The 16,028-nt window shown below is 44.5% G+C and overlaps 1 protein-coding gene across 3 annotated transcripts in view; it reads left to right on the top strand.

Moving 5' to 3' along the window:
* Positions 1 to 16,028, top strand: part of LOC138946827 (stAR-related lipid transfer protein 3-like) — a 106,964-nt gene that overhangs the window by 62,264 nt on the left and 28,672 nt on the right. For 2 of the 3 annotated variants that reach the window (XM_070318233.1, XM_070318231.1), the window contains exon 9: positions 11,175 to 11,269. In XM_070318233.1, coding sequence (XP_070174334.1) covers positions 11,175 to 11,269 — 95 coding nt within the window. The remainder of the gene's footprint in view (positions 1 to 11,174; positions 11,270 to 16,028) is intronic. The other variant, XM_070318232.1, reaches the window with a different exon arrangement.

Below are 16,028 nucleotides of genomic sequence, written 5' to 3'. Positions count from 1 at the left end.
TCATCCGTTATCAGTGATTGGTGTCTGTCGTGTGTAGATAGGTGCAACTTCTTGCCGATGTTTCGTTGAATTAAACGTTCCAATAATCTAACCTTTCTTCTTTGCCTTTTTGGTGTTATGTTACGTTCATGCCGGAGTATTTACTTCACATGGCCCTGTGCCAAGTAGTCCTTGCCCTGTGCACATGTTTGTTGTGGTTCGGAACAAAATGGATGTAACATGCTGTAATTCACACGAACACACAGAACTCAAAATAGATGTAACATGCTGTAATTCACACGAACACACTCACACACAGAACTCAAAATAGATGTAACACGCTGTAATTTACACGAACACACTCACACACAGAACTCAAAATAGATGTAACATGCTGTAATTCACACGAAGACACTCACACACAGAACTCAAAATAGATGTAACATGCTTTAATTCACACGAACACACTCACACACAGAACTCAAAATAGATGTAACATGCTGTAATTCATACGAACACACACACCCAGAACTCAAAATAGATTTAACACGCTGTAATTCACACGAACACACACACCCAGAACTCAAAATAGATGTAACACGCTGTAATTCACACGAACACACACACCCAGAACTCAAAATAGATGTAACACGTCGAGGCTGTAATTCACACGAACACACACACCCAGAACTCAAAATAGATGTAACACGCCGAGGCTGTAATTCACACGAACACACACACCCAGAACTCAAAATAGATGTAACACGCCGAGGCTGTAATTCACACGAACACACACACCCAGAACTCAAAATAGATTTAACATGCTGTAATTTACACGAACACACACACCCAGAACTTAAAATAGATTTAACATGCTGTAATTCACACGAACACACACACCCAGAACTTAAAATAGATTTAACATGCTGTAATTCACACGAACACACACACCCAGAACTTAAAATAGATGTAACACGCTGTAATTCACACGAACACACACACACCCAGAACTCAAAATAGATGTAACACGCTGTAATTCACACGAACACACACACACACACACTCAGAAGTCCAAATAGATGAATTGATCGTCAGTGTGTCTCGGGTATCTGTCACAATCAATACCAATCTGGAATCAAGGTTATTTTGCTGATGGAGCTATTCTTGTCAAGAAACATCGTGCTCGTGTTCTACTTGTAACATGCTGTAATTCACACGAACACACACACCCAGAACTTAAACTAGATGTAACATGCTGTAATTCACACGAACACACACACCCAGAACTTAAACTAGATGTAACACGCTGTAATTCACACGAACACACACACACCCAGAACTCAAAATAGATGTAACACGCTGTAATTCACACGAACACACACACACACACTCAGAAGTCCAAATAGATGAATTGATCGTCAGTGTGTCACGGGTATCTGTCACAATCAATACCAATCTGGAATCAAGGTTATTTTGCTGATGGAGCTATTCTTGTCAAGAAACATCGTGCTCGTGTTCTACTTGTAACATGCTGTAATTCACACGAACACACACACCCAGAACTTAAACTAGATGTAACACGCTGTAATTCACACGAACAGAAAGAAACTCTTTAATACAGGTAAAGCAAAAATGCCCCCACGCCTGCCTCACACAAAGAAATAGAACCTTATCAACATAATGAAACATTAGATGACACTTGAGATACTATACTTGGATAAACCACAGCGACAGTCACGGGAGAGTGTAGTCTTTTTTTAGACGTGCTGTTATTGTGTATGGCTAGCTAAGCTGGCCTCCAATTATTTCAGCATGTGTTGTAACAGCACTTCTGTTGAATAGTTACACCTTCAAGTGGATGTTATCATTTTACCTGTCAGGGGTGTTTGAGTCCGTGGTGGTTCTGCTTTTATCAGCGAGCGAGTTCCCGCGTTCAAAGGCACAGACATGTATGTCTACAGTGGTTCATAGGGACGGGTGCACTGTAAGCTGAGGTTGACGCTTTGCTTGTGCACGACGTATCAGTCACGTGGTCGGGAGGACAGCTTTCTGTTGTGAGACCAAGTAAAGAGGACAAACCTCACAGAGATTTTCGAGGAAACAAATCAATGTTCCGTGAAGAAGTGAAGGTTGAAAGATGTGTTGAGAGGGTTGAATGAAAACGTACGGCCAGGAAAGCTTGTGAGGGTGTGTTTTTTGTCTTCACTGATTGTCACTCTTGTAAGCTTGTTTGTATCGATTGAACAGTGCATTTTCCTTCTTTGACTTACGCGAGATGAGTGGCTGACGAAACATAATGTTATTTCCTATGATATAATACTTTGCGCGAGCCATGTTGCCGTCTTACTGAGCACGTCAAGTGCATTCCGTAATATTGTCTTGCTGGTTTAGTTTAGGAACGTTAACAAGTTTAGGAACGTTAACAAGTGACCGGGGCTGAAACATCTCTCCAGCAAAGCAGGGGACACGACATGAAAGCGATTGCGTTTTGGTTTAGCTTGTGTTAACTATGAGGTCAAGAATTATCTCAACCCTTTACAGTGTGGAGTTGTATGCAGTGAAGAGTTAACCTACACCCTTACAGTGTTGAGTAGAGGCAGCAAGGAATGAACCCACACCTTTACAGTGTCGAATTGTATGCAGTCAGGAATGGATACGCTCTAGCAATGTGGAGCATACACACTTTGGGATATTAAGTGCATTGAAGTGTGAAGCGGGTTGTGATTTGTTCTGAGAGTGGTGAGAAGCATGGCGAGGTTTTTCAAGGAAATCGGCAAGCGACTGCACCTCGTTGCTTCAGAGGAACATGCCCCTCACGTGAACAATTCTCACTCTGACCATAAAGATGTGAACCATCACAATCATCATCATCACCACAAGCACCACCACCACCATCGTCACGCAAAACGTGAGTGGAATATGAAGGGTGGAGGTGGGGGCGGGACATCAGTGATTGACTTACTATTCGTGTGTGTGTGTGTCGGTGTGTTTGTGCGTGCGTGCGTGAGAGACGCAGACGCAGACGCAGACGCAGATAATTTATTCAATAGGCCATAGCCCCTTATGAAGGATCGGAGTGTGAACAAATGATTAACGTTGCACATAATTTAACTCATCAGGTGCAAAAAAGGTACAACATAACAATCGCACAACACTACGGATTAAAACATACATTACACTTTCTTTAACTAAGAGGTTAAAACATCTCTTAATTTAAAGGCTTTATACAAATACAAGGATACATTTCTAACAACAGTTTCTTGAGGGGAAGCTAGGAGCAAGCTGAGTCTAAAAGTGCTTGGGTTTTTATAATATTTAAATGGGATAAATTTTTCTCTTAATCTGTTTAAGTATGGACAACACAAAACAAAATGGACTTCATCATCTTGCTTTACTTTACAAAGGGGACACATTAACTGATCGGCATCATGCTGTTTATATCGGTTAGCATGCACATTTATTTCTGAAATACCGAATCGAAACCTAGTCATAATAAACTTTAGATGTCTATCCACATTCAACAAAAGGTAGGGTTTAATGTCATGTACAGTACAAAATGTCCGATAAACAGCAAATCTATCACTATTTTGAATATGATAATCCCACTCTTGCCATCGACCAACCTTTCCCTAAAAACACGCAAAAACTCTTTTTCATTAACAACGCCCTGGTTCAACCACACAAAACCAAAACCGTACTCATACAATTTACAACGGACACTTGAGGCCCAGTTCTTTTTACCACTCTCATCCATTTTATACAACATATCATATGATTTACGAGGAAGTCTGTGCGCCTCCATCTTTAACAATTTCATCCAGTAGCTAACGCATCTTAAAATAGAATTCAAATATATCGGGTATCTGTTTGTCTCACCATATACCAGGTCATTAGGTGTTCGCATACGAACTCCTAAGAACTTCTTCAATGCAAATAAATGGACTTTTTCACACTGCAGAGCAGCTTTATCCAATCCCCATATCTCAGCACCATACTGTACTATTGGTTGTACTTGGGAATCAAACAACTTCAAAAAGACATGCAAACTATTATTATTAAGCACAGATAATCTTTGTATAATACACATCAGAGCATTTTTGGCCCGGCTTAAGAGATCACCACAGGCAGCAGTGAAACTGAGTCGAGTTGAAAACAATATTCCTAAATACTTATACACGTTTACAACAGGTAAAATATCAACCCCATATGTCCATCTTTCCCTTGCACTCAAATATCCACCTTTCCTAAACACAATAATGTTACTTTTACTCATGTTTACCTTTAAATGAAGAGAGGACACTGCCCTGCGTAAATTATTTAACTGAGTCTGTAGACCCACAACCGTCTCTGATAACAACAATAAATCATCAGCAAGCAAAAGAATAAACAATTCCAAATAATCATCAGTAAATGTGGCACCATGTCTTCCATTCTCAATTATCTCAAGTGCTAACTCATTGATAAAGAGAGAAAATAAAACTGGGCTACATACATCGCCCTGTTTAACACCAAATGTACAATTAATATAATCCGTAAACTTTGCTCCACATCTCACTTTTATTTTTACATTATCATACATACTCTTCACACACCTAAAGAGTTTCCCTTTTATACCATTTTTTAACAGAATTGGCCAGAGCAAAGCTCTGTTGATGGAATCAAACGCCTTCTCAAAATCTATAAAGGCAACATACAGTTTACGATTCAAAGAAAATTGTTTCTGTACAAAGGCCAACAGTGTAAACATATGATCAATAGTGGAATAATTCTTTTTAAAACCAGCTTGATATTCACCCGTACTGTTATTACATTCAATCCATTCTTGCAACCTGTTATTAATCACAGTACTATAGACCTTGCTACTAACATTACACAGTGAAATTCCACGATAATTATTTGGATCATTCACATCGCCTTTCTTAAACAAAGGGATAACAATGGACTCTGTCCAACTTTCTGGAAATACACCCTTGGAAAACAAAAAATTAAACAGGTGTACCAAAAAGTCAATCCCTGGAGAAAAAACATTTTTCAAAAGTTCTCCTATTATTCCATCAGGCCCAGCAGACTTTTGAGGTTTTAACTTTCTCATTGCAATCAACACTTCTTCTTTTGAAATAGGACGATTCAAAATACCTTCATCGTCTTCATATTCAATTTCTTCAGCCTCAATTACATCTTTTTCCAATAATACTTTGAAATGCTGAAACCAGGTATCAACTGGTATGTTGTTCTTTATTTGTTTTCGTTTTGAGGATAATTTATGCATTATATTCCAAAATTCTTGTTGATCATTAACAGATTCAATAAGTTTTTGTAATGTCAAATCATTATACAATCTTTTCTTTCTTTCTAACATGTTTTTATATTCCCGTCTGGCTAAACAATAAACATTGCGAGCGTGAATGTCTTCAGGCTGATTACATCTGCTTAACAACCTCCACACATTTTTTCGGGTTATTCTACACTCTTGATCGAACCAATCATCCGATTGATTATTTGACTTCAAATAAATTCTTTTCTTCATGCAGTCAGCACTTTCCTTAACACAAGTGTTAAATAATTCCAAAGCTCCATTCATATCAGATTCGATCATATTTTGGGCAGACTCTAACCTTGCACACATATCATCTGCACACATCAAATTCACATACGTTTCTGCCTTCTTGATATCCCAGACATACTTCTCAATAAAGCAATCTGCATTCTCACGCATATCATGATAAACATTATCACATGGGAACGTAACATGAAATTCAACTGGCATATGATCTGACTCAATCCGGCCAGCCACCAATAGTTCGCTCGAAGACAGAGTAATTGCAAATAAATCATAAGACAGCAAAAAATAATCATTAACACTACTCCCCCTCTCTGACATGTAGGTAAAACAGCCCTGCAAATCCCCATTACACACACCATTAAGAATACACAGTCCAAGTGCAGTGCACATATTTAACAAATATTTACCATAACTATTCAATGTCTGATCTTGTGATTTTCGATTCCCGCAAACTGACTGACTTTTGTGCAATAAGTCAAAAACATCATGATCTTGTAATACAGGCTGGGACATATTGGCTGTTCTGCTATTCAGGTCACCCGACAACACGACATAAACATCACCTTCTGTCAACAAACACTCAGTCAAACATTCTTCTAGTAGAGAAACACCATTATCCAGATCAAAAAACGAGTAATACGGCGAGCCCTCTGGTGGAACATAAGCACACACATACAAAACATCCTTAGACATTCCAAAGAGGCTTTTATCAAGGACAAAAACAATGAAGTTAGAACATTCAACATCAAGTTTACGCACAAAGGGAGCAAACTCATTTCTTATTAGGCACAATACACCGCCTGACCTTCGGCCCTGCTTGGTAAACTTCACTGCTGGTTTAACAAAAAGTGAATAACCATTAAAAACAGTTGACGTGAATTCATCCATAAACGTTTCTACAAGGCAAACAAAATCGAAACTCCCTACATAATTTACAAATTCCGTGTCAGTTAATTTGGAGTACAAGCCGTTAACATTCCACTGTAAAAAAGAAAAGGGCTTATTCACACTTCGAGTGACTTTACAGCTACTAACATTTGTGGCGTGCTCGACTTTATCTTTTTCATTCACAACATGCATTTCTGGGTTTGCTATTAGAATAGGATTCCTATCTGACCCCTGACCCACTGTGTCACTCACACTCGCACTGCTGTCACAGTCACAGTCACATCCTGTCGTCAACATTGTTATTGCTTACACAGTCCGTTTTTTCACGTGCGCTCACCGCGTTGTCCAAAACTACAGGTAACACCGGTGTCTTTCTTTTTTCGTCCACTCTCAAAATTTCCTTCTCGGACACAATACTGTCACTAGAAATAACTGATTTGGGTCTCTCCCCAACATTGGAGCGGCCGAATTCTTATCTCATTTCAATCACCGTGTTCTTTTGTAAGTCAAATGTGAACTTCTTCCCTTCGATATACAGGTGGTCAAAAGTGAGAGTAGCTTTCTTCTGCTCATCTCTGGCTTGCTTCAGACGAGGCACAAGATTACGCCTGATCTCTCTGACCCGACGAGAAAAGTCCTCTCCAATGGAAATCTGACTCCCATGCAGTTTCCGCTTTGCTCTCAAAATCTGCAACTTGTCCTTGTAGGAAGCACAGCGGGCAATCAAAGGGGAATCGGCCTTACTGTTAAGACGATGGACCCTGTCAAACACGACGTCGCCTGCCATCTCCAGCTTGTCAGTGATTAGGTCCTGCAGAATACCTTCACAGTCTTCGCTTGTTTCACCCTCATTCCTCTCCAGGCCGTAGATGATCAGCGTGCGTGAGAGAGAGAGAGAGAGAGAGAGAGAGAGAGAGAGAGAGAGAGAGAGAGAGAGAGAGAGAGAGAGGAAGAGAGAGAAGACAGCAGGAGATATAAAGAAAGGAGAGAGAGAGGGGGGGGGGGGGAGGGGGGTGTATCCATTGCGTTGAGATTATAGTGGGTGGTCGAAGGCACACAACTTTGTGTCATTACTGTCAACGTTCCTCACCGGGACTGGTCGATAGCAGCATCGTACTGCTGCACGTACCACCCTACTACGTTTTTATAGGGTAGGACACTTCCATTAACCTCACCCGGCAACGTACTACGCTATTATAGGGAAGGACACTTCCATTAACCTCACCTGGCAACGTACTACGCTATTATAGGGAAGGACACTTCCATTAACCTCACCCGGCAACGTACTACGCTATTATAGGGAAGGACACTTCCATTAACCTCACCCGGCAACGCACTACGCTATTATAGGGAAGGACACTTCCATTAACCTCACCCGGCAACGTACTACGCTATTATAGGGAAGGACACTTCCATTAACCTCACCCGGCAACGTACTACGCTATTATAGGGTAGGACACTTCCATTAACCTCACCCGGCAACGTACTACGCTATTATAGGGAAGGACACTTCCATTAACCTCACCCGGCAACGTACTACGCTATTATAGGGAAGGACACTTCCTTTAACCTCACCCGGCAACGTACTACCTATTATAGGGAAGGACACTTCCATTAACATCACCCGGCAACGTACTACGCTATTATAGGGAAGGACACTTCCATTAACCTCACCCGGCAACGTACTACGCTATTATAGGGTAGGACACTTCCATTAACCTCACCCGGCAACGTACTACGCTATTATAGGGAAGGACACTTCCATTAACCTCACCTGGCAACGTACTACGCTATTATAGGGAAGGACACTTCCATTAACCTCACCCGGCAACGTACTACGCTATTATAGGGAAGGACACTTCCATTAACCTCACCCGGCAACGCACTACGCTATTATAGGGAAGGACACTTCCATTAACCTCACCCGGCAACGTACTACGCTATTATAGGGAAGGACACTTCCATTAACCTCACCCGGCAACGTACTACGCTATTATAGGGTAGGACACTTCCATTAACCTCACCCGGCAACGTACTACGCTATTATAGGGAAGGACACTTCCATTAACCTCACCCGGCAACGTACTACGCTATTATAGGGAAGGACACTTCCTTTAACCTCACCCGGCAACGTACTACCTATTATAGGGAAGGACACTTCCATTAACATCACCCGGCAACGTACTACGCTATTATAGGGAAGGACACTTCCATTAACCTCACCCGGCAACGTACTACGCTATTATAGGGTAGGACACTTCCATTAACCTCACCCGGCAACGTACTACGCTATTATAGGGTAGGACACTTCCATTAACCTCACCCGGCAACGTACTACGCTATTATAGGGTAGGACACTTCCATTAACCTCACCCGGCAACGTACTACGCTATTAAAGGGAAGGACACTTCCATTAACCTCACCCGGCAACGTACTACGCTATTATAGGGTAGGACACTTCCATTAACCTCACCCGGCAACGCACTACGCTATTATAGGGTGGGACACTTCCATTAACCTCACCCGGCAACGTACTACGCTATTATAGGGTGGGACACTTCCATTAACCTCACCCGGCAACGTACTACGCTATTATAGGGTGGGACACTTCCATTAACCTCACCCGGCAATGTACTACGCTATTATAGGGTGGGACACTTCCATTAACCTCACCCGGCAACGTACTACGCTATTATAGGGTAGGACACTTCCATTAACCTCACCCGGCAACGCACTACGCTATTATAGGGTAGGACACTTCCATTAACCTCACCCGGCAACGCACTACGCTATTATAGGGAAGGACACTTCCATTAACCTCACCCGGCAACGTACTACGCTATTATAGGGAAGGACACTTCCATTAACCTCACCCGGCAACGTACTACGCTATTATAGGGTAGGACACTTCCATTAACCTCACCCGGCAACGTACTACGCTATTAAAGGGAAGGACACTTCCATTAACCTCACCCGGCAACGTACTACGCTATTATAGGGAAGGACACTTCCATTAACCTCACCCGGCAACGTACTACGCTATTATAGGGTAGGACACTTCCATTAACCTCACCCGGCAACGCACTACGCTATTATAGGGTGGGACACTTCCATTAACCTCACCCGGCAACGTACTACGCTATTATAGGGTGGGACACTTCCATTAACCTCACCCGGCAACGTACTACGCTATTAAAGGGAAGGACACTCCCATTAACCTCACCCGGCAACGTACTACGCTATTATAGGGAAGGACACTTCCATTAACCTCACCCGGCAACGTACTACGCTATTATAGGGTAGGACACTTCCATTAACCTCACCCGGCAACGCACTACGCTATTATAGGGTGGGACACTTCCATTAACCTCACCCGGCAACGCACTACGCTATTATAGGGTGGGACACTTCCATTAACCTCACCCGGCAACGTACTACGCTATTATAGGGTAGGACACTTCCATTAACCTCACCCGGCAACGCACTACGCTATTATAGGGTAGGACACTTCCATTAACCTCACCCGGCAACGCACTACGCTATTATAGGGTAGGACACTTCCATTAACCTCACCCGGCAACGCACTACGCTATTATAGGGTGGGACACTTCCATTAACCTCACCCGGCAACGCACTACGCTATTATAGGGTGGGACACTTCCATTAACCTCACCCGGCAACGCACTACGCTATTATAGGGTGGGACACTTCCATTAACCTCACCCGGCAACGTACTACGCTATTATAGGGTAGGACACTTCCATTAACCTCACCCGGCAACGCACTACGCTATTATAGGGTAGGACACTTCCATTAACCTCACCCGGCAACGCACTACGCTATTATAGGGTAGGACACTTCCATTAACCTCACCCGGCAACGCACTACGCTATTATAGGGTAGGACACTTCCATTAACCTCACCCGGCAACGCACTACGCTATTATAGGGTAGGACACTTCCATTAACCTCACCCGGCAACGCACTACGCTATTATAGGGTAGGACACTTCCATTAACCTCACCCGGCAACGCACTACGCTATTATAGGGTAGGACACTTCCATTAACCTCACCTGGCAACGCACTTCGATACAAGCCCCTGTGGATGAAGGTCACTCTCTGGTGTTTGATCTTGAGTCATGTTATCGGTTCACCTCTAAACTTTCTGCAGTGACAACCCCCCCCCCCCCCTCCCCTCCTCCTCTCCCCTTCTTGAGGCTCTGCTTCTATTGTAAAGAGTCTGCATGGTCTCATCTTACTAGCCAATGTATAGAAGGGACATTCGGCGTGTGACAGGGAGGGGGGGGGAGGGGGTATGGACAGTGAGAGGACAGGAGTGTGGGGAGGGAATACCTACAGCTTAAGGGCAAGTATCTTTTTGGAAGTTTGTGCGAATGAAGGTGCAACTGGAACAGGGTGTGTGTGTGGGGGGGGGGGGGCAGAGTGGGAATGATATGGAGTGTGGGGGGGAGGGGGGGGGGGGGTAAAGACAGAGAAAGTGTCATGTCTGACGCTGTACTGTGTGCCTTTGTTTCTATGTTTCATGTGTATGTCCGTGTGTGTGCGTGTATGCATGTGTGTGTGTGTGTCTGTCTGTCAGTCTGTCTGTCTGTCTGTCTTTCAATGAGCCTGAATGTTTGCATGTGTTGGTAGATGCTGCAGCCAGCTTCTGCCCAAGAGGAGTTCTGCGTTTAGCAGTCAACATTGACAACAAGTTGAACACACTCCTCTCTCTGTGTTTCAGGGTCGGACACAGAAGAAGAAGCCCAGGGTGCGGCATCAAGATCGGGGTTAACAGCCAAGCAGGCAAGCTTGAATGATTCTACCTCCCTGCATGTGGTTAGCTGGACTTTGCTTGGTTAGCGTGCTCTCTTGCCTGCCCTGTGTGAACCACTCCTTTAATTACATGTTTACACTAATTAGGATATTCCTTGTGCTCCACACCACTCTCACCCACACCCTCCCCCCCTCCCCCCCCCCCCAAAAAAAAAAAAAAAAAAAAAGGGGGGAAAAGCATCAAGGGACAGCATCCTGAGCATGGGGCACAATTAAACACTCCCCCCCCCCTCCCCCATCCATCCCATAATTTTGACCTGTAGCTCACCTCCCCCCCCCCCACCCCCCTGTCCCTCTCCCCTTTTAAGACCTACAAAAAATTGGGTCTTAAACAAATCAGGAAAGTCGGGAAAATGGACTTAAATTTACAGAGGTTATGAACAGAGAACCTGGGAAAACATGGTTATAAACGGATGGAGACTCAAAAGGGGGTTCCTTGCAGATCAAAGCAGGAAGACCTCAGTGTTCTCCATAACTTCATGTGTCAACCGTGACTTTGTGTGACTGGGTGTGATTCCTTCACTGTCCATGTCATCATTCCATCCAATAGACAATGTCCGGACATTACTCTGTCAGGTTGGTATGAGTTCTCAAAGAGTGAATACTCTTGCTTTTAGTGAGTCAAACTTTCCCACGGTACATTACCGGCCAGTCATAGCGATGGGTGTGTCTGAAACATGGTACATTATCGGCCAGTCATAGCCATGGGTGTGTCTGAAACACGGTACATTACCGGCCAGTCATAGTGATGGGTGTGTCTGAAACACGGTACATTATCGGCCAGTCATAGCGATGGGTGTGTCTGAAACACTACATTGTCGGGTGTGTCTGAAACACGGTACATTATCGGCCAGTCATAGCGATGGGTGTGTCTGAAACACGGTACATTATCGGGTGTGTCTGAAACACGGTACGTTACCGGCCAGTCATAGCTATGGGTGTGTCTGAAACACGGTACATTATCGGGTGTGTCTGAAACACGGTACATTACCGGACAGTCATAACGATGGGTGTGTCTGAAACATGGTACATTATCGGCCAGTCATAGCGATGGGTGTGTCTGAAACACGGTACATTATCAGGTGTGTCTGAAACACGGTACATTACCGGCCAGTCATAGCGATGGGTGTGTCTGAAACATGGTACATTATCGGCCAGTCATAGCCATGGGTGTGTCCCAAACATGGTACATTATCGGCCAGTCATAGCGATGGGTGTGTCTGAAACACGGTACATTATCGGCCAGTCATAGCGATGGGTGTGTCTGAAACACGGTACATTATCGGCCAGTCATAGCGATGGGTGTGTCTGAAACACGGTACATTATCGGCCAGTCATAGCGATGGATGTGTCTGAAACACGGTACATTATCGGCCAGTCATAGCGATGGGTGTGTCTGAAACATGGTACCGGTACATTATTCCAGGCCAGTCATAGCGATGGGTGTGTCTGAAACACGGTACATTATCGGCCAGTCATAGCGATGGGTGTGTCTGAAACACGGTACATTATCGGCCAGTCATAGCGATGGGTGTGTCTAAAACACGGTACATTATCGACCAGTCGTAGCGATGGGTGTGTCCGAAACATGGTACATTATAGGCCAGTCATAGCGATGGGTGTGTCCGAAACACGGTACATTATCGGCCAGTCATGGCGATGGGTGTGTCTGAAACACGACAGAAGATTGCTTCCCTCACTGTGACCGACCTCCAGCTGGATGACGCGACTGTTCCATTCTCCCCTGCTGTCAAGAGCCTTGGCGTCTTTCTCGACTCCACTCTCTCCATGCAGACACACATCTCCTTCATCATCAAGACCTGCTTTTTCCACCTACGACGCATCGCCTCCATCCGTCGCTACCTCACCCACGACGCCTGTGTCAAGCTGGTTGTCTCCCTCATCTTCAGTCGTCTGGACTACTGCAACTCCCTTTTGGCCGGCCTCCCTGCCTCATCCATTCATGGCCTACGAGTCCAGAACGCCGCTGCCAGGCTGACGTTGAGGAAGACAAAGCGAGACCACATCACCCCCCTACTTCGCTCCTTGCACTGGCTCCCTGTCAACACCCGAATCTCCTACAAACTGTCCACTCTGGTCTACAAGTGTCTCAACGACTCTGCTCCCGAGTACCTTCAATCTTCCCTGGACCTGTACACCCAGCCCTCCGACCGTCCCCTTCGTTCTGCTGCTGACCCTCTCCGCCTCCACATCCCTCGCTCGAAACTCGCATCTGCTGGTCAGCGTGCATTCCCCTCCGCGGGCCCGTCCATCTGGAACTCCCTGCCGCTTGAGCTTCGTCAGAGCCCCTCTCTTGACGCGTTCAAGAGTAGGTTGAAGACTCAGTTCTTCGCGTAGCTGGCTGCGACTTTCATGCTCGACGTGATGTGTTGTGCCCCAAAAGACATTCTTGTGCTGTGCTCTGTGAGAGGTGTTTTCTTTGTGCTTAATATTATTTTGTTTGGACCTAGCTATTGATGTGTACATCGTTGTTAAACAGTTGTTTGTTCTATGTTTACCAGGGTTTGCTAGTGTGTGATAGGGTGCGTGTCCATCTGAAGATGTTAGTTTCTTTGTTAGTCCTATGTTGACAACTCTTTGACAAGCGCTTAGAACTGTACCCACGGAATACGCGCTATGAGCTTCATTTTGATTGATTTTGATTGAAACACGGTACATTATCGGCCAGTCATAGCGATGGGTGTGTCTGAAACACGGTACATTATCGGCCAGTCATAGCGATGGGTGTGTCTGAAACACGGTACATTATCGGCCAGTCATAGCGATGGGTGTGTCTGAAACACGGTACATTATCGGCCAGTCATAGTGATGGGTGTGTCTGAAACACGGTACATTATCGGCCAGTCATAGCGATGGGTGTGTCTGAAACACGGTACATTATCGGCCAGTCATAGCGATGGATGTGTCTGAAACACGGTACATTATTGGCCAGTCATAGCGATGGGTGTGTCTGAAACACGGTACATTATCGGCCAGTCATAGCGATGGGTGTGTCTGAAACACGGTACATTATCGGCCAGTCATAGTGATGGGTGTGTCTGAAACACGGTACATTACCGGCCAGTCATAGCGATGGGTGTGTCTGAAACACGGTACATTACCGGCCAGTCATAGCGATTGGTTTGTCTGAAACACGGTACATCATAGGCCAGTCATAGCGATGGGTGTGTCTGAAACATGGTACATTATTGGCCAGTCATAGCGATGGGTGTGTCTGATGGGACTGGGTGGCCGAGTGGTAACGCACTTGCGCTCGGAAGCGAGAGGTTGCGTGTTCAGGCCTGGGTCAGGCCGCAATTTTCTCCCCCCTTTCCTAACCTAGGTGGTGGGTTCAAGTGCTAGTCTTTCGGATGAGACGAAAAACCGAGGTCCCTTCGTGTACACTACATTGGGGTGTGCACGTTAAAGATCCCACGATTGACAAAAGGGTCTTTCCTGGCAAAATTGTATAGGCATAGATAAAAATGTCCATCAAATACCCGTGGGACTTGGAATAAAGTAAAAAAAATTCCATCTCACACGGCATTAAGTCTCAGGAAACATGAATACACGCATGCAGGGAAAAAATACAAGATATGGGTAGCGCCGTATGTATGGCAGCGCGCTTTCCCCAGGGAGAAAGCAGCCCGAATTTCCATGAGGGTAACCTCACTGGACTGTAAATCTTATCCTATCCAATCCAATCCAATCCAACACGTGACATTATAGGCCAGTCATAGCGATGGGTGTGTCTGAAACACGGTACATTACAGGCCAGTCATAGCGATGGGTGTGTCTGAAACACGGTACATAATATAGGCCAGCCATAGCGATGGGTGTGTCTGAAACACGGTACATTACAGGCCAGTCATAGCGATGGGTGTGTCTGAAACACGGTACATTACAGGCCAGTCATAGCGATGGGTGTGTCTGAAACACGGTACATTACAGGCCAGTCATAGCGATGGGTGTGTCTGAAACAGGTAGACAAGGCGTACAAAGTTTGACTCGCTAAAAGTAAGAGTATTCACTATTTCAAACCCAAGAGACTTATTTCCAGAATGGATTTATTGATATGTCACAGCTGGGGGTGTCTTATGGGCTGGGGTCTTGGGGACGTTCCACTGCACTTTTCATCCAAACGCCTTGTTTTTCTGATGTCTTAATTCTTTACTGACAGATTCACTGATTGGTAATGCATCATTCTGCTTTTGAACTTACTCACCTCTCTAATTGTCATCACATATTAACTTAGTGTGGTGTTTGTGCTCCTCCCCACCTTCCTCTTTCTCCCTTTGCACTGATTCTCATCTTAAAGTTTCACATTTTATGCACACAAGATGAACAAAGTTAACCCATGAAGGAATTGCAAATAGTGTGTGATTCCATTATAATTTCATTAAGCAAATTCAAATTTAAAAAAAAAATCTGATCCTGATGTGCTGAACAGGTTTGTGTTCATTTCGTAACTCATTTCTCGTTCAAAAGTAGCCTTTGCAGATTATACAATCTTCTCTGCACATGTTCTCACAGAGGAAGTTTCCTTGGTTACGCTTTCCTTGTGACTCTATTGCACTGCTGCCTGCTTTGTTAAAAGCTTTCCTTGTGACTCTATTGCACTGCTGCCTGCTTTGTTCAAAGCTTTCCTTGTGACTCTATTGCACTGCTGCCTGCTTTGTCCAAAGCTTTCCTTGTGACTCTATTGCACTGCTGCATGCTTTGTTCAAAGCTTTCCTTGTGACTCTATTGCACTGCTGCATGC

This window comes from Littorina saxatilis, linkage group LG14, assembly GCF_037325665.1.
Source record: "Littorina saxatilis isolate snail1 linkage group LG14, US_GU_Lsax_2.0, whole genome shotgun sequence".
Lineage (NCBI taxonomy): Eukaryota > Metazoa > Mollusca > Gastropoda > Littorinimorpha > Littorinidae > Littorina > Littorina saxatilis.
The sequence above is the reverse complement of the archived record's forward strand: the minus strand, read 5'-3'. Positions and strand labels throughout refer to the sequence as shown.